The 25351-nt window shown below is 42.0% G+C and overlaps 1 protein-coding gene and 1 pseudogene across 2 annotated transcripts in view; one reads left to right on the top strand and one right to left on the bottom strand.

Moving 5' to 3' along the window:
* The window catches only part of MARK1 (microtubule affinity regulating kinase 1), a 118914-nt gene extending 94085 nt beyond the window's left edge, over positions 1–24829 (bottom strand). The window contains exon 1 of one of the 2 annotated variants that reach the window (XM_043568761.1): positions 24551–24829. In XM_043568761.1, the coding sequence (XP_043424696.1) occupies positions 24551–24601 (51 nt within the window). In that variant the 5' untranslated portion in view covers positions 24602–24829. The remainder of the gene's footprint in view (positions 1–24550) is intronic. The other variant, XM_043568760.1, reaches the window with a different exon arrangement.
* Positions 15369–15817, top strand: LOC122476274 (annotated as a pseudogene).
* Positions 24830–25351: the final 522 nt, after the last annotated feature.

The raw sequence follows: 25351 nt of genomic DNA, 5'->3' as shown, positions 1-25351 counted from the left end.
TTCAATGACTATGTATTACGTTTCTACAATTTCTGTATAGCGCTTTAATTCGCTTATTTATTTGCTTTTGTGATTATGATTTTTATTCCTGCCTTAAAAATTATTTTAAATGAACTTACATCCAAATTGTCCCATTATTTTCACTTCTTGAGGTGTTCCTTCTCTGTCTGTTTGGAGGTTTTTTTTTTTTTGCATTTATTAACTCTCTACAAAGATGGCAGAAGTGAGTTCTGGGATGTTATGTAAAGGTTCTTTATCTCAATTGGGGGTGATATATACTTTGATCAAAACTCACTTAACTGTACTCAAACAATCTGTGCATTTCTCTGTATGTCAAAGTTACCTCAATTTGAAACAACTACTCGCCAATGTTTTACTTACCTGTAACTTAGAGGTCTGATTTTCATGTGACCATTACATGCTTACATACTAAGGAGAGTGAACCACACCATGAAGTTCAATATTAAATATATACACCCAGTTGTTCTAAATATTCATGTAATAAAATATATAGATTTTTAGCCATTTTTTAGGACTGGGGGAGACTATGTTCAGAATCATTTTATTTGCCAAAGTTACTGTACTGAACACCGTCCAAATATTTAGAGAAAAAAATCTCCCATGTGCTATCTAAACAAATTGTACAATATCACTTCCTTGAGAGAGTAGTTATCAAAGGCTGCAAACTTTTTTTTTTTTTTTAAGTAGGCTTCATGCCCAGTGTGGAGCCCAGCGTAGACCTTGACCTGACTCATGACCTTGAGATCAAGACCTGAGCTGAGATCAAGAGTCGGACGCTTAATCGACTGAGCCATTCAGGTGCCCTAAAAGCTGCAACTTTCTAAATCACCAGTTAACATTCTGCTCAGAAAGAACTCAAACCAGCAGAAGCCAGAGATACCCTCGCCATGTGTCGGTCACACACTGAGTCACATGTTAACCCTGGCAAGGCCGCTGTGTTGTGCAACTCCGAAGCACACCTGATACGTTCCAATCCATGGGAATGGTGCTCCTGGACTGGTAGACAGTCACACTTAGTGGCCCTGATCTCAGCTGTTCCAAATGAGTAATAAACTGAAGCAGGAATTGATATGAGTATATATAAGCAACACAGATCAGTTTGGAAAGTCCAATTACCCATGGTCATCGTGAACAATAACAACATCTTTGTGCTCAACACGACTGTGGTGGCTTGGTACTGTCGGCTTAGCTAAGATGCAGTGTTTTCCCGAAATTCCCTTCTCAACATGGTTCTGAGTTACTGGCCATGTGAAATTTGTGCAAGACTTAGAAAGTAAAAATGTTATGATCTGGGTCTAGGTCAGGTGCTTTTGTAGCTCTCACTGTGACTCAAACCAAAATACAGCCATTTCCCAGACGTGAGTTAGTTCAAAGACCCAGAGACCCTTGAATGAAAGGAAGGCTGGGTCTTTGAGGAAACACAATCCTATTCACCCCAAAACGCATTCTGTAAATCTTCCTCCCAACTCTCCTCAAAAGAGAACTGTGGCAATTTACCAGGGTGACTACGCATTGAAGGACGTGGGGAAAAAATCCAAACTGTCTCCAAACTAACAGTAATTCCTCAAGACCCAAACTCTACTATGATAAACCAATCAGAGCAGGAGCATAAAGAAATCAGATGTTCATTGAACTTTTGGACTGGGCCCATTTCACAGTGGAACCAGTAAGTGCCCAAATGCTTCCTGTGCTTACCTTCCCAGTTCTGGAATACACAGTTGAAATTTACACACTTGGCATTTGCCAAACCTACACTCTGGTTCCCTAGTCCATGAATGACTATAAGGGCTAAAATGCCGGGATTGGGTGGGAGAAAGAGACCAAAACTACATGATCTTAGCAAAATAGTAAACCAAAAGCAATACTGCCTCCTGGAGGGGCCCAGGGATTAGTGCCACCATAAAGATGCAGTGATGCTAATTCCCACATCTCCATTCAACTCATCTCTTTGGCCTGTGCAAAAGACAGATAAATCTCAGGGAATGACAGGAAATTATCAAAACTCAAAGCAGTTGGTAATTCCAATTACAACTGCTACTCTAGATGTGGCTTCCTTGCTGGATCATATCAATGAACCCCCTGGTTTTTCTCTATGCATGCTAGTAAAGAACATTAGAACAGACTGTGGCTTCTTCACTATGCTACCACGGGGCACTTCAAACCTCCAGCCTATGTCAGAATGTGGCCCAGGGTTTCTCAATCTCAGCACCACAGACATTTGGGGCCAGATAATCCCTTGCTGTAGGGGACCGTTCTGGGCATCAGGGGATGTTTATCAGCATCCCACGCCTCTACTACCAGATGCCTGCCCCCGACTTGTGATACCAAAAATGTCTCCAGACATTGCCAAATGTCCTCTGGGAGACAAAACTGCCCTCAGTTGAGAACCACTAACCCAGTCCACAGGGACCTTAATCACCTTTCCTTCCACAGGAAATCACACAGGTCTATTATTTTGATGATATTATGCTGATTAGATCAGGTAAGCAGGCAGTAACAACTACTCTAGATACCTTGACTAAGATACATGTGTGACCAAGGGTAGGCAATAAATCCCACAGAAATTCAGGGGCCTGCTTCCTCAGTGAAATTCCTGGGAATCTAATGGTCTGGGATATGTTGGGATATCACTTCCAGAGTCAAGAATAAATTGCTGCATCTGGTCCCTCCTACCCTTAAAAAGGAGACACCATACGTGTGAATTTTGAAAGTAAAATATATTTCATTATACCAGTATAGGTAACCTGAAAGCTGGCCAATTTTTAATAAGGGCCAGAAAAACAGGACTCTGTAATAAGTCTCGGGCTGTCATCAAGCTAGTCTACTACTGGAACCCAGAAGCCTCACTGGGGCTTGCAGACTCTGGCACGGAGAAATCAAGCACCAAGCCTTCATTGGGCCCTAACACGCGAATCACAGGGTGAACTTTGAACATTTGGGAGCAAAGCTACGCCACCCTCTGCAGATAACTATTCTCTTTGAGGGGACACCTTCTGGCTTGCCATCGGGAGGCACAAGAGACTGAACAGGTGACCACAGACCACCAAGTTGCCATTCGATGTGAGCTTGCCATTATCACTGGGGTGCTGTTTGATTCATCGATCCCAAAACATCTGGGCTCCCACAGCAACGTTCTACCAGCCACTGGGAGTGGCACATGTCAGACAGGACTTGAGCAAGTCCTGAAGGCACAAACCAGTTGCACATGCAAGTGGCAGAGATACCCCTTGAGCCACACTCTTGCTACAGTGCTTATTTTGTCTAAATCCACGTCCGTGGACTCCTGGGGAGACCAGCTGATAAGAGAAATAAAAGCGTTCAAGTCTAGTTTACAGCTGGTTCTGCACAATATGCTAGGACGGCTCAGGGCTCGACCACTGCTGCCCTGCAGCTGCACTCTGGGTGGCACTGAAGGGACGTGGCAAAGTTAAACTGGCAAGGTTAAAGCGGGGGGGGGGGGACTTTAAGCAGTGCACCCAGTTGTTTATTTCACTTACAAAGAGAGTATAAAAGTCTGGATCTACAGAGACTGACAGACTAGCGCTAGCGTCTTAGATGAATGATCAAGGACTCAGAAGGAACAAGATTTGAAAATTAATGGTGAGGAAGAAGTATGGGATAGGTCTCCCTGAATGAGTACAGCATGTGGACATAGATGTGTCCCAAGTGAATGCTCACCGAAGATGACTCATGCTAAAGTTATCAGCCGTTCTCCAGCCACTCATCTGCCTAGCAACATGGACTAACACTCACCAAGGCTAATCTGCCAACTGCAGAGAGTTAAGACTGAGCTCCCCAAATGACAAGTGCCAGGAGGAAGGGGTGAGGTCAGCCAGTTACCTGGTGGCAGGTTGATTGAATTAGACTACTTTCAGCACAGAAGGGGCAGTGTTTTAATCTCACTGGAATAAACCCTTGCTGCAGATATGAAGATGCCTTCCCTAATCCTAATACTTATGGCAAAACCACCACGGGGAGACTTACAGTATACATAGTTCACCATCATGACATTCCACACAGCATTGCTTCTAAGCAAGGAACTAATGTTATGGCACACGAAGCATGGCAATGGGTTCATGCTGGGAGAATATACTGTTCTTATTATATGCACAATACCCTGAAGCAGCTGGCTTGAGAACCAGTGAAAAGGCCTTTTAAAGACTGTTATGATGCCAGCTGGGTGACAACACCTTGCAGGGCTGGGGTAACATCTTCCAGGATACAACACGTACTCTGAGTCAGGGACTAATACATAGGGCTATTTCTCCCATAGCCAGGATTCGTAGGTCTAGGAATCAAGAGATAGAAATTGGAATATCTCCTCTCGCTACCACTCTTAATGACCCATCAGAAAATTTTTTCTTTCTAGCCCCTACAACTTTATGTTCTGCTAGCATAGATATCTTAGTACCTAAGGGAGGAATGCTTCCACCAGGGATCACAGCAATGGTCCATTACGTTCCAAGTTGAGACTGCTTCATGGCAGTGAATAAGTAGACCAAGAAAAGGGTTATTATACTGGCTGAGGTGACTGATCCTGACTATAAAGGGGAAATTGGGTTGCTATTGCATAACGGCTTAGGGAAGAGTATGTTTAAATGCACGAGATCCTCTAGGGCACCTCTTATTTCTCCCTTGTCCTGAGACAAGTCAATGGAAAATTACGATAACCCAATGGAGGCATGATTTCTGACGGCCCAGACTTTTCAGGAATCAAGTCTGGGGTTACCTCCCCAGGCAAGGAATTATAAGCAGCTGAGGCATTTGTTGAGCACAAATACAACACGGAATTAGTAGAAGAAGGTAATTATAAACACCATCTGTGACCACGTGACCAGTTGCAGAAATAAGGACTGCAATAAGTCTCTCTTATTTTGGTATGAACATATTTGTGTATAAATTAACCAATTCTTTCTTTCTTTCTATTCCCTTTCCCCATTTGCCTATCACCCAACATTGAAGTGTTAACATTAGCTAACTCTGTATTTCAATACTGAGGTTACAAGGCACAAGAACAAGAGTGGGACTCAGAAGAGAAACGAACATCACCCAAAGATGGCTAAAGGGACTTCGTACCTTCTTTCGAGGAGAGGGTTAGCGTGTTTTTCATATGCCTAGAATAGTTGCGTCATATCAGGAAAAGCATAATTTTGCTATTACCTTCGTTCAGAAGGTATGGCTAAGAGAAGTGTGGCCAAACCCCATACTTCTAAGGGATGGCCGAGGTGCCATGGGGTGGGCTGTGATGGTGTCTAGAATGTAAATTTAGCCAAGCTGGAATTCTATTGCCCCAAAGTCTCTTCCCTCTATGGTCCTGGGTAATACTGGACACAAGAAACTTGCCGAAGATCTGGAAGGCACAACTAAAACAGTGGTTGTTTATACGCTCTGAAGGTCAGCGCTGCACCAGACACAGCTGCAGCTCACGCCTGGTTTAGATGATCTGTTGGCACGTCTTGCGAGCAGGGAGCAGTCGTCGGGCTTCGAAGCTCTCCAACTCCTGCTGGAGCACCTGCTTTGGCTGCTGTGAATCCCGGTCCAGGTGCTCAAGCAGCCCTGTGATGAAGGACATCAGCTCAGCCTGCCAGTCACCCTCTTAGAGCTTGGAAAGCAGTGAGAGAGAGAAACGAGTTCCCTTTTGTCCTCATCGACTCCACTGTGTCCCGTTCTCTCCCATCACATTCATCGCTCCTTCCTGACTGATGGCACTATGGATTTCAGCCTCCAAAGCAGCACCCAAATAAAATTAGAAGAACTTTTCATAACTCCACCAAAACCCTGCTTAGCAAGCTTTTTCTGTAACTTCTAGAGGCAAAAAATATAAGCACTACGATTCAGAAAAGACAAAAGAAGATACTATATTCCAGCATACACAAGGACATCAAACTTATCTTCAACATGCAAATGTCTGATTTAAGACTTGTCTTTATATTTGGGTTCAATAAAATCAATGCAGTCTCGAGAGAGAGATTCCATTAGCATGTTTAAAGCAGTAATCAATCCAACTATATTTGTATTTGGCCTAAAGAATGGATGTATTGACATGAAGAAAATGGTGAGCATGGGAAAAAGGGAACCCCAAAGAACATGAGTTGAGTTGCGCATTTCTTTACCATGGGGAAAGAGAAGAAATGTATCTCGATGAGCAATGTGAACTTCCTCAACGCGTTTGTTTGAATTCTTTGTTTCTTTGGTACCGTCACTGAACACCTGCTATTGCAAAGTTTGTAATATACACCTAATAACTGAAAACCAACAATCCACCCAACCAAGTATGTATTATTCTCATTTTAGAGATAAGGAAACCTGCCTAATGTTATACACCTTATCAATGACTAAGCTGGGAAGAAATCAACCCCCGGGAGTCCTGTCTACAAGTCGGTGCTCTTAAGCATTACACAACCCTACAGGTATGTCTGTACCCACTGAGAACATTGATGTCACTACACAACTATCCTCTGTACCCTGCCAATACCTTGTTCACCAAGCCACCTGCAGGTAATCCGGCTTCCCACTTGGCTTTCTTAAACTTAATACAAGTATTCTAGTAAACCATAAAGTTATACTTCACATTACAAATTCATAATTTTGGGTATAAAAAGGAATATAAACCCATGACTTAAAATACAGGCATTAAAAGAAATGAAAATCATGTATAATCCAGTAGCTCTGAGGTAAACACTTAAAACCCTGGCATATTTACCTCCTTTATCTAAATGTGCCACCACCACCACCACCACCACCACAACGGCAGGAGCAGTTCACACAGGTGCCTTCCACTAGGTGCCAGGCATTGTTCTGAGGGCATTAGACGTATTCAGTCGTCTAAACCTCACGACAACCTCAAAAGCAGTCACTGCTGTTATTACATTTTACAGCTAAAGAGCCAGAGCAATAAAGAAAATAAGTGGCTTCCCAAGATCATAGAGCTAATAAGTGGCAGAGCTGGGATCTGAACCCACCAAGTCTGACTTCAGAGCATGTGCCCTTAACCAAGAAGTTACACCGCTTTACATCTGAATTGGGGTATTACAAAGGGCAATCACTCCCCTTCAGGGGGCAGACAGAGGGTGGCTGAGCCCGCATTTTATTTCTAGAGGCACTCCTTCCTAAGATACTCCCCTGCCCCCAAAAAACTCCTTTGGGAGGTCTTTCACTACGGCTTGCGAGAAGATATTATGAGCCAACACGACTGAGTCCCCTGGGGATAAAGGAAAACATCTGCTTAAATTATATCTAAAAATACGGTATTAAATTCTTTCAGAAACTTCCTAGTTCTTTCACTCCCACGAGTACAAAAACCTAACAGCAAACTTGTGCCAGAAATTACAATGGATGTTTGTTCTTTAAATCTTTAGATTTGATTTAACACTCTAGCAGTCAAAGCTTTATTCTAAGGCCTTCAGGTTCTGATATATTTAGTAAATCTAACAAGATCCAGTAATTATCCCCTAACATAAGCTAATATTCATATCAACTTAAATGTCAATATATTCATTTTCTGAATAAAAATTTTAAAGTACAATAAAAATTTAATTGATGACTTTCAGTTATGAACATGAATACCAGGGGTGAAAGGAAATCTGTCTGCAAAACACGTCATTCATTGAAAAATGACCAGAATGTAAAAGGTAAATACCGTGTCTACACAGTAGACTCGTGAAGTACTTCAAAATTTGCCAGAGAATGAGTGAATCTGAATCGTATCTATTTACTAAACGCTCATCAAGCAGCTACTACGCGCGCAGCACCTTGCTAAAGTACTTTAAGAGAGGGAATGTATTTTACTGACATATTCTTGCTCTTCTCTGTACAACACAGCAAGAAATTCCGGTCACTTCTGAAAGCCAATCATGCCAGACACTGCGGCTGGCTCAGAGCTGGGGCTCTCGGTCCCAAGCAGTGTGCAGCATTATATGTGGGACAGGTTTAAGGAAATCACAGTCAGTACACTTTGAAAGTACTGTCACAAAGCCCATTCGAGCTAGAACCAGGAGCATGATGAATAATTCACTTCTGGCAGAACAGAGAACACAGTCTCCTTCCCGACACACTCTTCCCTCCCCTTGATTTCTCTCCCTTCCAGGAGAGGAAGGGAAAAGAGAAAGGCTGAGACAATCACCCAGGCTGGTTATCAACCTTCTCAACTCAAGGCTTTCCTACTTAGAATGTCCTCGGGGTATCTGTGTTTAAGAATTTACTGAAAAGTTAATTCCCCGAGTTTAAACAAGTGGCCACTGGTACGTAACTTATTTCCCTCCAGTTTTTGTTATTTAAGCAGAAAACAGAATTGAGAGTGGCCAGAAGGATCACTGCCATGACTTAGTACTGCCATTCCATTAGTAATCTCTACAGAGAAGAGCATGCCAGGTTTATAGGTAAATATGAAAATGAGATGTACCAGTAAGCATCAGAAAGAAGAAAGAGAGCTTAAGTGACTTTCCCAAGATAACCCGGCTAAATAATCATCTCCCTGGGGTCAACTGTGGTCACCACTTGTCAAAATCAGAGACAGGACACCATGAAAGAATGATGAATTACCAACCGCAGCCTTAGCTAAATCCCTGTCCTAGTCCCTTTAGGTCATACTACCCTCTGCCCTAAGTCTGGGCAGGCTCTCCTTTCTGGTCCACCAGTGCTTTTATGGTTACTGTGGGCTTCGCTCACCTTACTCCCAATACATTCTACCACAGTGCAGTGTGTATGGCATTTCATAAGGCAATGTGAATCTTTCCTTAACTGGTGTTAAAAAGAAATAATTATTCTTACACTTGTTAAGTGGTAAGGAAGGTTTTATTCAACATTATTACAGCAGGGGTATGATGATAGGGGAGAGAGATCAGTTCTGATTATGGTAAAGACAGCTGGGGATTCAGTCGTGGCACCAAGCGAGGAGGTGAGTGGATGGAAAATTACTAAGAGGAGACCTCAGGGTCAGGGGATTCCTGCTAAACTGGTCAAAGAGAATCCTTGCTGAAGCAGGCCAACAACTTCGAGGACATCAACGTTGGGGGGTAAGGAACTTGATTAGATACCCAGGGCGGTCAGACATCAAACGTGGGGGGAATTCTCACTTAACTGACTTAGTAGAATTCTTGCCAAGATGAGACTGTGCAGGCCTGGCAAAGACAGGGCAGACATGAAGGCCAAGGTCAAAACCTAGCTGAGAAAAAGACCCCGAGGAGCCACCTGAAGTTTGGTTCAAGAAGAGTCTTTGTCACTGGCATTGGTACCTCCCCTTTACTAAACCCTTCTCCTGATAATGCCAAATCAAGTTCTTATAAATACTACATTAAAAGCTGTTTAGTGAACCTTGAGAAAGGAGGTCTCAAATTCATTTTAAGAGGAAATTTTTTTACAAGATTTTATGTAATCTCTATACCCAACGTGGGGCATGAACTCACAATCCCAAGATCAAGAGTCACACACTCTACCAACTGAGCCAGCCAGGTGCCCAGGTCACTAGATTTAAAAACGAGTGTATTTCTAAAACACACAGGCATACAGAATACAAATCTAGTAGTGTTGGCCCCTTCAATCATCCAAGGGCTACCACTGCCTCCAGGACCAGCTCTTGCGGAGACAGCCAAGGCCCTGCCTGGTCCTCTCACTAATGCTCCCCTGGGCTGCTGCCCCCTCCTCTCAACCCCACACTCAGGGCCTCTGTGCACAATGCTCCTTTAGCCCAGTGTCCTCTTCTGCTTTCCACAGAGCCACCTGGCAAAGGAGTACTTATGGTTCAAGCCTTAGTTCAAAGGCTACGAACCGTTCTTGGGCTCCCCGCCCCCCCCACCCCCCCACCCCCTGGCCTTCTTTATTCCGCGTTCTGATCACTCAGGTGACAAGGACTGTAACTTTCTACTGCACTTGTTTGTCTCTGTGTCTATCTCCCCGTCAGGCTCTGAGGCCCTCAGAGCAGGAACAGGTTTCATTTGCCTTTGTATCCCTATCGTCTCCGGTTGACATGAAACAAACAGAAAAGGAAATAAAAGCAAACCCTCCTTTGAAATTGTGAAAGTAGCGCTGTTGATTCCAAAATAAAAGGTAGCCATGCTTTAAACATTTGAAATAAACTTATTACTATATTCTTTACAGGTAGCTCATTAAAACCTTGGACTATTGCTTAGCTTCTGATTTGTTTACAACCTGAACTAAACCAATACAGTGGTCAAAACAGTATTAAATAATACTTTCTCCAAAGAAAGGGCACCACGCCGTGAACCCCTTTATTTTGATGCTACCGCCTCCCCCAATACGGTTGAGCACATAACGCTGGGAAAAGGGAGGAACATGAAGTTCCTCATTACCTCCTTCATCAATCTTACACCTACAAATACCATGCACGTGTACCTGATTACCTCCGAGACAGACAATTCCCTGTTGTTTTCTACCGCTGTCACCACGCACTGGAAGGACTGATTTATCACTTCTCCAACCCCACTTTCTAGAACATAACCAGCAACCATAATGCCTTTTTTCATTTTAACCAAAAGGTGAGGTTTATTACAATGCAATCATTTTCATCATCATCACATAAATCACGGTTTTTTCAAAGCCTGGCCAGTGAACACCAGCATCAGAATCACTGAGAAGTTTACAAAGAGGAAGTCTGCGATCTCACCCTAGAGAAACTAACTCAGAATACAGAGTGGGACAGAGCAGGGGTTAGGGAATGTGAATTTGAAATGATCTCCCAAGCTGGCTCATAAACTCACTATAGTTGAGAATGAATCAATAAACTAGACCTTGATTTATTAAATTGCTGAGTGCCAAAAATACACCAAATACTATGGTAGGTAATATAGGATACACAGAAGTAATATTGGTAGTAGTCCCTAGGGTACCTGAGTAGCTCAGTGGGTTGATTTCGACTCAGGTCATGATCTTACAGTTTGTGGGTTGAATCCTGCGTCGGGCTCTGTGCTGACAGTGTGGAGCCTATGTGGGACGGACTCTCTCTCTCTCTCTCTCTCTCTCTCTCTCTCTCTCTCTCTCTCTCCCTGCCCCTCCCCCACTCACACTCTCTCCCTGTCTCTCTCAAAATAAATAAACATTAAAAAAAAAAAAGTAGTTCCCGGGGCGCCTGGCTGACTCAGTTGGTTGGGCGTCTGACTTCGGCCCAGGTCATGATCTCACGGTTCATGGGTTTGAGCCCCGCATCAGGATCTGTGCTGACAGCTCAGAGCCTGGAGCCTGCTTTGAATTCTGTATCTCCCTCTCTCTCTGCCCCTTCCCTACTCCTGCTCTGTCTCTCAAAAATAAATATTGAAAAAAAAATTTTTTTAATAAAAAATAAAAAAAAAGTTCTTGACTTCAAAGTATTTTCAATTTAGTTAGGAAGAAAAAGTTTACACATAGAGAATTCTAGAACAATGCTAAACTCTATGGCACAGAATGGTCTCCAAACTTTAGATCAATTACCGCATCTTTAAAAGTTTTAAGTATGGGCTACTATAGGAATAGTTACATACACCACATTATGTACTATTCTACTAACAGATTATATACATTAAAACAGATAATACCAAAAAGATGAAAATTTGGGGAAATAGATTAAATTTCAATGGTACCAACTTTTCAATGATTAGTAAAAACATCACTATGCAATATTAATAGATTTCTTGATTTTTTAAATCTTGGCTTACCAATTTGTGATACTGAGATCTGAAGGCCTGATTATAAGTTCTGTTTATGTTGACACTTGACTTCATCAATGACTGTATTCATATTTCAATTCATTCACCAACTATGTGACAATTTTTTATACAAGTCATGTTAGTAGGGCACCTTCCTGAGGACAATCAGCAGTTTTTGAAAATTAATCACTTAAATATCTGTAACAAATGGTTTCCAAAATCTACTAAGATTTTTGACCTAGAAGATTTATAAACAGGTTAGAAAGTTGTCTACATGTTTAAGTGTGTAGATATGAGAATTTTAGAAATGACATATAATTAAGGGTAGTAAAATCAAACAAGTATGGACATTTCTGAACACCCATTTTCAAAAAGCTTATTCCAGTCTCTCTGTAGTACAGTAGGCAAGATAGTGTGAAAGGTTCTCCAAGAAAAAACACACTTTTTTAAAAGTGTACTGATGAGCTTGAAGGGAAACATCCAAGGGAAAAATAAACAAACATTTAAAATCTCCAGCTGAAAGCAATTACAAAGCCCAGCACTGCCCTGGGGTCCACATACTAAGCTTGGGACCTACTACAACACTGGAGAGCTGAACTTAAAACTCCTTCATTGAGTTTGGGACACCTTTAGGAGACTGAAATGTCCCAGGTCAGGGGCTCCTGGCTGGCTCAGTCAGTAAAGCACGTGAGACTCTTGATCTCGGGGTTGTAAGTTTGAGCCTCATGTTGGAAGTAGAGATTACTTAAAAATAAAACCTTAAAAAAAAAATGTCCCAGGTCAGCAGGGGCTCCCAGTAGGAGCAAAACAAATCCTCTCTAGAAGTCATCCTCAGTTCAGACCCCTAAGTTTCACACAGATAAAACTCAGGCAAATACGAGTTCACCCATAAAGACCAGCAAATACAGAAAAAAACAAGCCACAGGGAATGAGAATCAGCAGACACAAACCATAAAGCTAAAGCCCCAGGGACTTCATATAGTGGAATTTCCAGATACAGGAAGTAAATACATATTAAATGTTTAAGGAAATGAAGACGAAATCACAAAAACAAGCAAAGACCAAAAAACTATAAACTTGTCCTGGTTTGAGGGAAAAATTTAGAACTTTGAGAATGAAAAATAAAATTCATGAAATTACAAATTTAACAATGAGGAAAGAGAAGAATGGAACATGCATCCAACACTCTACTAGTTTGTGTCCAGCTCAACACAGGGTGCTGACGGGAACCAGCATATGCTAGATGCCAGGGGTTGGGGTATGGTGAGAACAACACGGGCTGCTCAGGATGCTGCTGTTTCAGAAGAACCACAGTACAGCAGACAGACACCAGAGGGAGCAAGAGCTTACAGCTCCTAAAAACACAACCAGGAAATCCCTCTAATCAGGCATCTACAAGCACACATCCAGAAAAGACACATCTACAGGAAAGGTTTGAGAGCCTTGAGAATCTCTAGCTGGACTGAATGGCGAAGATCTTTCAATGTAAGGGGCCGCCTGGGTGGCTCAGTAAGTTAGACAGCCGACTCCTGATTTCGGCTCAGGTCACATCTCAAGGTTTGTGAGTTCGAGCCCTGCACTGGGCTCTGTGCCAACAATGTGGAGTCTGCTTGATATTCTCTCTGTCTCAAAAAATAAATAAGTAAAACTTAAAAAAAAATCTTTCCGTTATTAAGCCAGTCCAGAAAGACTGGGAGAGGTAGCCATTTTTTTAAATGTGTGGATACTAACAGAGTTATAAAGAACAGAAATAAAGGGGGAAACGGCCCAATCAAGGGAAGGAAATAAATCTTCAAAAAAAAAAAAAAAACCCAACACTGAAGAAACAGGGGTATATGCATTAGCTGGCAAAGAATTCAAAATGATAGACATAAAGATGCTCAATGAGGTCATGAAATGATAAATGAGCAAAATGAGAATTTCAACAAAGAAACTGAAAATATAGAAGATAACCAAACAAATTTTGGAACTCAACTCAAGAATACAATAACTCATTAGGGAGGTTCAATCACAGATCAAGCAGAAGAAAGAATGAGCAAATTTGAACATTTTCTTGAAATTATCCAGCCACAAGAACAGCAACAATAATAGCAGCAGCAGCAAGAAAGAAAAAAAGACAAAAAGAGTGAAGAAAGTCTAAGGGAATTATAGGATACTGTCAAATAAAGCAATATATGCATTATGGGAGTCTCAGAAAAAAAAAAAAAGAGAAAAAGAGACAGAAAGCTTATATTTTTAAAAAATGACCAAAAAGTTCCCAAATATGAGGACGAAAATGGACATACAGATTTCCAGATGCAAGAAACCTAACAGAATTTAAACAGGATGAATCCAAAACAGGATGAACCCAAAAATGTCCTCACCAAAGCACATTATAATCAAATATAGTCAAAGGTCAAAGAGAATTTTGAAAGTAGCAAGATAAAAATTCCTTGTCACGTACCAAGGAACCCTCATAAACTTATTCACAGATTTCTCAGAAGAAAACTGGCAGACCAGAAAGAGTGCAATAAAATATTCAAACTGCTGGGGGAAAAAAAACTTGCCAGCCAACAATGCTATATCCAGCAAAACTGTCCTTCAAAAATTAATAAAAGCTTTCAGAGGAAAAAAAAAAAAGCTGAGAGAGTTCATCACCACTAGACCTGCCTAATGCTTAAGGGAGTCATTCAAGTTGAATAAAAAGACACTAAATAGTAACAGGAAACCATATGAAAATATAAACTTCACTGGTAATGGGAAAAATAAACACAAACACAGAATATTGTAATATGGTATGTAAATCACTTTTATCCTGGCATATAAGTTAAAACACAAAAGTATTTATAAAACTAAAACTATAAAATATGCTAATAGATACACAATACAAAAAGATATAATTGTGACAACAACAATATAAAGTGTGAAGAAGGAAGAAATAAAAGCAGAATTTTTGTATGAGATGGAAGTTAAGCTGCCATCAGCTTAAAACAGATTGTCATAACTGTAAAATGTTTTATGTAAGCCCCATGGTAACCACACAGAAAATACCTAGAGAAGATACAAAAGAAAATGGAAAAAAAAAAAACCACTCAAAGCATGTCATTAAAAAAAATATCAACGAAACACATAGGTGGACAGCAAGAAAGGTTAAGAAAGACAAAAGAATGACAAAACAGAGAAAAGACAAAAAGGAACATTATAGAATGATAAAGTGGTCAATGGGCCAAAAAGATACAACAATTATAAGTGTTTATAGACTCAACATCAGAACATTTAAAATGTATGAAACAGATACTGACAGAATTGAAGGAAGAAATAGACAGCAACACAATAACAGTTGGAAATTTCATCAACCCGTTTCCAACCATAGATAGAACATCCAGACAGCTATCAAGAAGAAAACTGAGGACTTGAACAACACTACAGACCAAAAGGTCCAAACACACATATTCAGAACATTTCACTGAATAGCAGCAGAACTCATTTTTATCAAATGTAAATAGAAATTTCCCAGGATAGGGCACATGTTAGGTACAAAACATGTCTTGCAAATTTAATAATACTGAGATTATACCGAGTATCTTATCCAAACTAATGGTATACAACTAGAAATCAGCAACAGAAGAAAACTGGAAAATGTGTGAAAATTAAGCAACATATTCTTGAGCAACAATTGGGTCGGGAAGAAATCAAGACAGAAATTATAAAATATCTCGAGACAAATGAAAACAACGTACAATCCTCTTTCCTTCGGCAGCAGGGACAGATTGTGCAGCTACGGCCAAGATTAAGGCTCCACACCTTTGCGGCAAGGAGGAGGAGCTGCTTGAACAGATGGGAGACCTGAAGGTGGAGCTGTCCCAGTTGTGCGTCGTGGAAGAGACAGGTGGCGTGGCTTCCGAGCTCTCCAAGATCTGAGCTGTTTGCAAATCCATCACCCGTGTTCTCACCACCATTAGCCAGACTCAGAAAGAGAACCTCAGGAAATTCTACGAGGACAAGAAGTACAAGCCCCTGGATCTGTGGCTGAAGAACACACATGCCGTGTGCGCCCTGCTGAACAAGGACGAAAACCTGAGGACCAAGAAGCAGCAGTGGAAGAAGCAGCTATGCCTACTGGGTTAGTATGGGTCAAGGCCTGAGCATGGGCATCAGTAAAATAGTAACAAATTGGAAAAGAAAGAAAGAAAGAAAGAAAGAAAGAAAGAAAGAAAGAAAGAAAGAAAGAAAGAAAGAAAAGGATAGAATAGAATAGAATATACAAAAACTTACAGGATATAGCAAGAGTAGTACTAAGTGGGAAGTTCATAGCAATAAAGACCTTAAAATTAAAGAACAAAAAAGATTAAAAAACAAAAAGAATGCTCTCAAATTCTACCTCAAGGAACTAGAAAAAAGAAAAACCTAAGCCCAAAATTAGTAGAGGGAAATCAGAATAAAGATTATAGAGGTAATAAATGAAATACAGAATAGAAAAAAATTTTTAAGTCAACAAAGAATTTGTTTTTTGAAGAAAAAAAAATCAACAAATGAAAGAATCTCTAGTCAGACTAAGAAAAGAGAGAGAGAGAGAGAGAGAGAGAGAGAGAAGAACCTAACAAAATCAGAGGAAACATTACAACTTATGCCATAGAATTAGAAAGGATGGTCAGAAACTACCTTAATTACATACCAACAAGTTGGATAACCTACAAGAAATGGAGAAATCCCCAAGAACATAAAATTGACCAAGACTGAACTATGAAGAAAAAGAAAATCTGAACAGATCTACACTAGTAAGGAGAATGAATCAGTAATCAAAAACTTTCAGCAAAGAAAAGCCCAGGACCAGATGGCTTTCTGGTAAATTCTATAAAACATTTAAAGAAGAATCAACATCAGTCTTTCTAAAACTTTTCCAAAAATTGAGGAGAGGGAAACACTTTCTAAGTCATTGTATGAGGCCAGCATTATTCTCATACCAAAACCAGAAAAAGATGCTACAAGAAAACCACAGGCCAATAACCTTGATGAATATATATGGAAAAATCCTAGATGAAATATTAGCAAACCAAATTTAACAGCACATTAAAAGAATCATACATGATGACCAAATGGGATCTATCCCTAAGATTCAAGGATGGTTCAACACAGGTAATCAGTGTAATTAACATTAACAGAACAAATGATGAAAATCACATGACCATCTCTATTGATGCAGACACGGCATTTGACAAAATTCAATGCCCTTTCATCATAAAAAAAAAACAAAAACCTCTCAACATACTAGGAATAGAAGGTAATTACTTCAACATAATCAATACCATATATGAAAAGCCCACAGCTAACATCATACTCAATGATGAAAACCAAAAGCTTATTCTCTGCTATCAAAAACAAGGATGCCTCCTCTTGCCACTTATATTCAACATAGTACTGAAAATCTTAGGATTTTGCCTAAGCAATTTGGCAAGAAAAAGAAATAAAAGCCATACACACTGGAAAGGAAAAAGGAAAAGTATCTCTGTTTGCAAATGACATGATTTTATATGTAGAAAACCATATGACCTCCACCAAGAAACACAAACAACTGTTAGAATTACAAACAAATTCAGGGCATCTGGGTGGCTTAGTTGGTTGAGAAGCTGACTCTTGATTTTGGCTCAGGTCATGGTCCCAGCCCAGGGTCATGGGACAGAGCCGTGTCGGGTTTGGGTTCTGCCCTGAGCATGGAGCCTGCTTGGGATTCTCTCTCTCTCTCTCTCTCTCTCTCTCTCTCTCTCTCTCCCCCTCACCCCTGCTCTCTTTCCCTCTCTTTCTCTCTCTCCCTCTAAAATAATAAAAAAGAACTAAAAACGAATTCAATAAAATTGCAGGCTACAAAATCAACAAATAAAAATCACTAACAACAAGTGATGTGAAAAGAAAATTAAGAAAACAACCTCATTTACAATAGCATTAAAAAGAATGAAATATTTAGTAATAAATTTAACTAATGAAGCAAAAAAATGTCTACCCTGAAAACTACAAAACATCACTAAAAGAAATTAAAGGAGACACAAATAAATGGAAAGACATCTGTGTTTATGATTTGGAAGACGTAACACTGATAAAATACCCACACTACCCAAAGAGATCTACAGATCAACAAAATTCTATCAAAACCCCAATGCCATTTTTTTACAAAAAAAGAAAAAAATCCTAATATTCATAAGGAACCACAAGGACCCTGAATAGCCAAAGCAATCTTGAGAAAGAAGAACAAAGATGAAGGCCTCACAGTTAGGACTTCAAAGCATATTACATTGCTATAATAATCAAAACAGTATGACACTGGTATAAAGACAGGCATACAGACCAATGGAAGAGAATTGAAAGCACAGAATAAATCTATGTATATATGGTTAAATGATCTTTTATTGATAAGAGTACCACGAATACACAAGGAATGAAAGACAATCTTTTCAACAAATGGTGCTGGGAAAGCCAGATCTCCCCATGCAAAAGAATGAAATTGGACCTCTTATATCATACACAAAAATTAATTCAAAATGCATTACAGACTTACATAACACCTGAAACTGTAAAATCCCTCAAAGAAAACACAGGGAAAAGCTTCATTACAATGATCTTGGCAATGATTTCCTGGATATAACACAAATATCACAGGCAATCAAGGCAAAAAGTGAAAAGGTGGGGAACTACGTCAAAGTAAAAAGCTTCTGCACAGCAAAGGAAACAATCCTCACAGTGAAAAGACAAACTATAGAGTGGAAGAAAGTATTTATACACCATATATCTGAAAGGGGTTAATATCCAAAATATGTAAGGAACTCCTACAATTCAACTGAAGAAAAAAAACAAAAACCAAAAAACCCTGATTCTTTTTAAAAAATGAACAAAGGACGTGAGAAGACATTTCTTCAAAGAAGACATTTAAATGGCCAACAGGTATTTCAAAAGATGCTCAACATCACTAATCATCAGAGAAATGCATATCAAAACCACAACGAGATGATCACTTCACATCTGTTAGGATGGCCATTATCAAAAAACAAAACAGACAAAGATATGGAGAGATTGGAGCCCTTGTGCCTCGTTGGTGGGAATGTAAAACGGTGTGGCCATTATGGAAAAGAATATGGAGGTTCCTCAAAAAATTTTTAAAATAGAACTTATAATCTGGCAATCCATTTCCAGATATTTATTCAAAAGAATTGAAATCAGGATCTCAAAGAGATATTTGCAATCCCACGTTCATTGCAGTATTCACAACTGCCAAGTTATGAAAACATCCCAAATACCCATCAACGGAAGAATGGATAAAGAAATGTGTGATATACATTCAATGGAGTATTTCTGCCATAAAGGAAGGGAATTCTGTCATGCTACATTATGGATGAATCTCGAGGACATTACACTAAGTGAAATTAGCCTATCATAGAAAGATTGACACTGCATGATTCCATTTAACTTAGTCAAACTTATAAAAGCAGAGAGTAGAATTGTAGTTGCCAGGGGCTGGGAAACGAGGAAAATGGGGGAGTTGCTGCTCGATGGTATAAAGTTTCAGTCATGCAAGATGAAAAAGTTCTAAAGACCTGCTATACAACATTGAGACTACAGTTAACAATACTGTACTTAGGAGTGTAAGAGAGTAGATTTCATGTTATGTGCCTACCACAATTGAACACAATTTAACAGAAAGATTAACTGATTTAAATACAGCTAAAGAGATTTAGCCAACTAAAAGATAAATCTAAATATTACATAACTGTTGCAGATAGTATAGGGAAACAATGAAATGGGGGGGGGGAAGGAGAGTTTAAGACATATGTAGGATAGAATGAGAAATTTTAACATATCTAATGAGAGCACCGGAAACACTAGAGAGAACAGAGATAAGTTAATATTTAAAGAGAGCATGCTTGATTCAGTTCAGAAGTGATGAAAGATACAAATCCACAGATGATAAATCCAAACAAATCATGCAGCTTATAGTACAGACAGGCAGTGAACATGTGGGAAAAATGAGTAAGAAGTTACGGCACACAGAGGAGTTATGGCCTCACGTTATGTAATCAGACTCCCCAAATGAACTGCCACAGGGAGCAGAAACAAGGCTATTTTCAAAAAGATAAAAGTTGATAAGTATCTAGAACTAATGACAAACAGGAAATCACAGGCATAGGAAGCAAGAAGGAAAAAGGAAATCCACACCTAAATACACTGTAGTAAAGTCCAACACCTAAAGAAAAGCAGAGACTCTTACAGAGGCGGATGGAACAGATCACCTAGCTACCGGCAGATGACTTCTGAACAGAATGAAATCAGCAGACCATGAAATACTATCTTCTGAGCAATGAATGAAAATAACTGTCATCTTAGAGTTAGAGGCTGAGCAAAACTATCATGGAATAATAAGGGCAAAATACATTTCACATTTAAAAAACAAAGTTTATGGCTAACAATCCTTCACCAAAAGAACTTCAAAGGTGTTCATTGGGAAAAGGGAAAATGACATGCAAAGGAAAGTCTGAGAAGGAGGAAGAAATGGTGAAAAAATAATAACTTAAAAACTATGTAGCTGATTTTAAACAACCTGGGCTTAAAAAAAGAAGAGTGAAAAACAGCACTTTGGACAGAAAGGAATAGAAGGGAGAGATGTTTTCTCACAACGGACTGTCAGACCAGGAGTGTGGACTCTGCACAGACCCATGTTCAGCTACAGCAGAGAGCACTGCTTGCTGCAACCGTGTCAGAATTTTTCTTAGAAACGTGAGCCATACCTTAAGGGATTTGTGAGTTTGGGATGAGGCGGAAAGAGCAGGGCACCTGAGACAGAGAAAATAGCAAAGTTTCAAAATAAAGATGAGCAGGGCATAGCCCGTTCTTCCTCTAATAACGCATTTTATATCATTTCATATATTCTTTTAAAATTTCTAAGACAAAAACAAACCAAAAAAAAAAAAAAAAAAAAAAAAGAAAAAAGAAAAAAGAAAACACCTCTAAGAAGCAACAGCATGAGTGCAGCAACAGTGGAAGATGTCAGAGATCATAACCTTGGGTGGTCAGGTGACTTTCTGAAGGCTTCTGCCTCTGTCTGTACTATGCAATATTTACCATAACTTCCCAGTGTCACTAACTTAATCTGACGATAAATGAAAAAATTCAAAAGGGGAATGTTCCTGCACTGATGTCTTACAGATTACTACTAGATGCTCTGCTGGGTGCTGGGGATACAGAATAAAAGGGACAAAATAAGCCAGCAATGAGAGTGCCGTAGGATAGGTACTGTGACATGTGAGGTGTGCACAGGGTACCCAACGGTAGTGGCAATGGCATGTTCTCTCTTGCCTTTTCACATTACTAATAATGATTCCCACAGCACAAACTACTGATGGCGCCTCACACACGCTAAGCACCTGCTACACTCATCACAGTGAGTTTCACGTCTATCCAAAGAATCACCTTCAAAAGTTTTATTACTAAAAGATTCAAAGTTAAGTTTAACCAAAACATTCCAAGAAGGAGTCAAATCAATTATCTTCATACTGATTAAAATTCACCACAGAAAGCTAGTCGGGGCCTTTTGCATTCATAAAAATCAGCACGATCAGAGTTTTTCTGAAACACAGAAAAACAATTTATCTTGCTTCATTTAAAAGCACCTACAAGTAATGGTAATAGATTGCCTACGGTCATGCTGGCACTGACCAAGCATAATCTAAGAGAAGAAAAAAAAATTTCAAATACCCATTCTTTTTCTGGATTCTTCCCAACCTAAAATCAAACACATTTTGCATAAATTAATTCTATTATCTGTAACGTGCCTTTTCTACTTGGCTACGAAGTGTTGATGGCATGAAAAGTTCATCATTGGTTATTTTGTGGTATTTAGCCATTTCAGGCCTACCACCGATGCACACACAAATCCCTTCACCCATGAGAAAAGAACTCCTGAAAAAGTACACACAGAATGTTCTCAAAGAAAAGCAATTCTTGCTGACTCTATTAGAGACAGTGGTAGTAACAGGAGATTAGTGGTGTAACACACCTCTTTTGAAACCCTTAATTTATCCTCAACATTTATTAGTGACACACATGGGATAGGTATTGCATATTCCCAAGAATACAAAATCCAAATATGTTCACATGACTAAACAAAATTTTATATTAGCTGAAAATGACAGTAACACACAAAGATGGTTTTTCAAACTGCCCTGTTTAAAACATTTCCAGCAGTGAAAGAATATTTTTAGTTATGTCCTTAATATTTCAAAGAACCTAGAAAACTTTACAGTCATATGGAAATAAATTTTCACAACCATCTTTTTAAATCTGTCACTTGAACTGAAAAGGACTGCCAACGTCCATCTTGATTGTCTTACTGGCATTAACATATTAGCTCACAAGCAGGTTGTTCTTTATTTCATTGATGAGAGGTGAGTAAAAACGGATTAGGACACTTACTACAGGCCAGAGAATACAGAGAGATAACAGCAACGACTTAATAGCCATCTCTGGCAGTCCCTTTGATAAACACCTATGGCACGCACAAACCAATTTAGCCCTATTTACACAATTTTCTACTGTACATGATTTGTTCGGGATTATATTTCGGGTAAGCTGCTTGAGGGGAGAGGCCTTATCTTAAGTAATACTTCTGTATGCCTTCCAGCTCAAAAACAAAGCTGGGTGCACATTAACTGATAAATTAACAGCCAGAGTGTAACAATAAATACTTTCCACAAATTGGGACAGATTAGGCAACTGGGAGAAAATCAGAATTAGATAAAGTAAGGTACAGGGAGATACAGTCATTTACAACACAAGGACGGAAGTCAAGACCATAAACGTGACTTTGAAATAACATGTTCAGAACAGGAGCGAATGTGTTTATACAGCATGATTATTTTCAGAAGGTACAACAAAATTTATCACACAATTACTGCTTTGCTTAAAAATCCACTAGGGTCTTTTTCTGGGGGGGGGGGGGGCAGGGGTCTTACTTGTGATGCTGCAATTGGTGCTATTCCTTGATGCATATCCTAACAATGCTATCCCATGTCCTTAAAAAGTACCTTATTCACGCACACTTATGGAAAGAGCTTTACTATTGGAAATCCAAAAGAAAATACAAACAATGTATTTTTCCACCCTTCCTAGGTTAGCACACAGTGTTTTACTAATAAACACAAAGGTCATCCATCATCTATCCTACCTTCCATTCACACTGAAATGACACACTGAATGACAAGAACCTTTTTAGAGTTCCGATTAGAAAATTTCTGTACCAAAACTTGACTTGAAGATCAAGTTTAACCAAATTTTTCACCCCCCACCCCCGACCTCCTTCAATCTCCCAATCAAAACTGTGCATCAATTATTTATTTTTTAAAACACTTATGATGCAAAATGAAGTTATAATTTATGCTGGCAGCAGCCTTACACCGTGTTGACCATTTTAAATGCATGACAAGCTAGCGAGGACAAAAGCACACTCTGAAATACCTTCCCAGGTCTTCTAACAATAGTCTCTTACTAGAATTTCTCCTCCCTTCATATAATTATATTAAGTTTCTGTGTTCCCCTGCGCTCCCAAGATTAAATAATCTGTTTATGCCAGCCGCCAACACTTCAGAGGGGAGTTTGTGTCTTCTCCTGCATACCTTTTGTCTAAGAACGCCAAAGCACTTCATATTTTTACGTTACCAACCATTCGACGGCACGGGTCCACTGAGAGCTGGAGTCTAACTTAAACTAGACAACCAGACAGATCTGGACGGCCCACCAAACTTGGTACCTGCTAGCTCCTTAAAAAGCAGTCAGAAAACCAGCCAAGGCCCTATTTACAAGTCATGCGGATTTAAAAAAACCAAACAAAACAAAAACGAGGGGGTGGGGTGGGGTGGGGGGAACAAACCCTTTTCCACAAAGAAACTCACACAGACACCCACACACAATTGTACTTTTCAGAAGGTGGGAATACAACTGATCTGGTCCTTTTGGCTTTCAAGAGTTGAAACACCAGGGCCATCTGCATCCAGATAAAAACTCCTGAGGGCAATTTGATCAAAGACACAGCAAATCCTTCCTTCAAAGAAATGCACCGTGTGACACTCCAAGGAGGAGGAGAGATATTTAAAGTAAAACCTGCCCTGCATTGTCGCCCCAGACTCGAGGAAGGGAATGAAAAGCCGCTGGCTTCCTACGGCTTTTAAACGTTTTTGCTGTAACCCCAGGGCCACAGAGACTGTCCGGGAAATTCTTGTACTCATCTCTCCCGAAGAGTATCTCAGCAGCAGGAACTCATCCACACAAACACACACATGCATCCTACTACCGCTCTGCCCCTTCCCTTCCGACCTTCCGCCGGCGGAGCCCACGACCCAAAATGGGACACAGTGTTACAAAAAGCAAAGTCATGGGGCAATGCAGGGGGGTGGGGGTGCAGGGGGACCGAAAGGGCCAGAAGAGCAGGGGGGGGGGGGGGAGAGGCAGTCAGCCGGCTCGCCCGCGGCGGCGGAGCGAACATTCGGGTGGGGATACAGCATGCCGAGGGACAAATACAGCAATCTGGGATGCCCACTCTGCCCTCGCCCGTGCCTCCCTGCCCTCCGTCAGCCCGTCCTCTCCGGGAGGACCACCCAGGACGGGGCTCCCCGTGCAGCCCCCGCCCTCGCCCTGCAGGGAAAAGCAGCGAAATGGGGTTGGAATGAAAAGGGGGCAGAGCGGCGGGCGAGGGGCACGCCGGCTCCAGGTGGAGACCGTGCGGCGGCGGCGGCGGCGGCGGCGGCCGCGGCCGCTCGGGGGACCCGGGGGCGGCCCGGCGGAGGGCGAGGCGGGGGTCGGCCCGGGGTCTCGCCCCCGCCGCTCCCGGGGGGAGGGGGTGTGTGTGAGAGGGGAGGGGAGAGGCTCGGGTTACTCACGTTCTCCGTGTCCCGCTCGTTCACCGTCGGCAATGGCGTCCGGGCCGACATTTTGTGCGGGCGGCGGGGTCGGGCCGGGGTCTCGCCGGCCGGGCTGGGGTGCGGGCCCGGGGGGGGGGGGGCGAGCGGAAGGGGGGGGGGTGCGGGCGCGGGGCCGGGCCGGGCCGAGCGGCTCCCGCAGGCCGCGGGGCGGTGCAACAAGCGGCCCCGGCGGGGCGAGGGGGAGGAAGACGCGGAGGAAGGGGAGGGGGAGCCGCTTCCCGCGGCGGCGCCGGCGGGGGGACGCGGGCAGGAGCGAGGGCGGGCTCCGGGCGAGGGCGGTTGCCCGGCGCGGGCCGGGCGGCGAGGCCGGCGGGATGCGGCGCCGAGGGGAGGGGTGGGGAAGCGGGGAAGGGGGGCCGGGGTGTGTGGGGGGGGGGGCGGCGGCCGGGCCCCGCTAGGCTCCCCGGGCCATGGCTGAAGGTGAGCTCGCCCCGCAAATCACTGCCCGGCGCGTCCCGGCGAGCGCGGCTCGGGCCCGGGAGCCGCGGCCCTGACAGCGCCGCCCGCGCCGCGCCCCGCGCCCCGCGCCCCGCCTCAGGTGTGCGGCGCCGCCCGGCCGAGCCGCAGCCACGCGCGCGGGGCCCAGCGGCGGCGGCGCCCCGGCTCCCGGCGCCCCGCTGCCCGGCGCGTCCGTCCCGGCTGCTCGGCGCGCTCGCCGCCGCCGCCGCCGCCGCGCCTCAGCCGGAGGAGCGGCCCGAGCCGGCTGCGCGCGGAGCGGCGGGCGCGGCACGCAGCGCCCAGAGGCACTTGGCGGCCGCC

This window comes from Prionailurus bengalensis, chromosome E4 (genome assembly GCF_016509475.1).
Source record: "Prionailurus bengalensis isolate Pbe53 chromosome E4, Fcat_Pben_1.1_paternal_pri, whole genome shotgun sequence".
NCBI lineage: Eukaryota > Metazoa > Chordata > Mammalia > Carnivora > Felidae > Prionailurus > Prionailurus bengalensis.
Note: the sequence above shows the minus strand (reverse complement) of the source record. Positions and strands in the feature narration are given on the sequence as shown.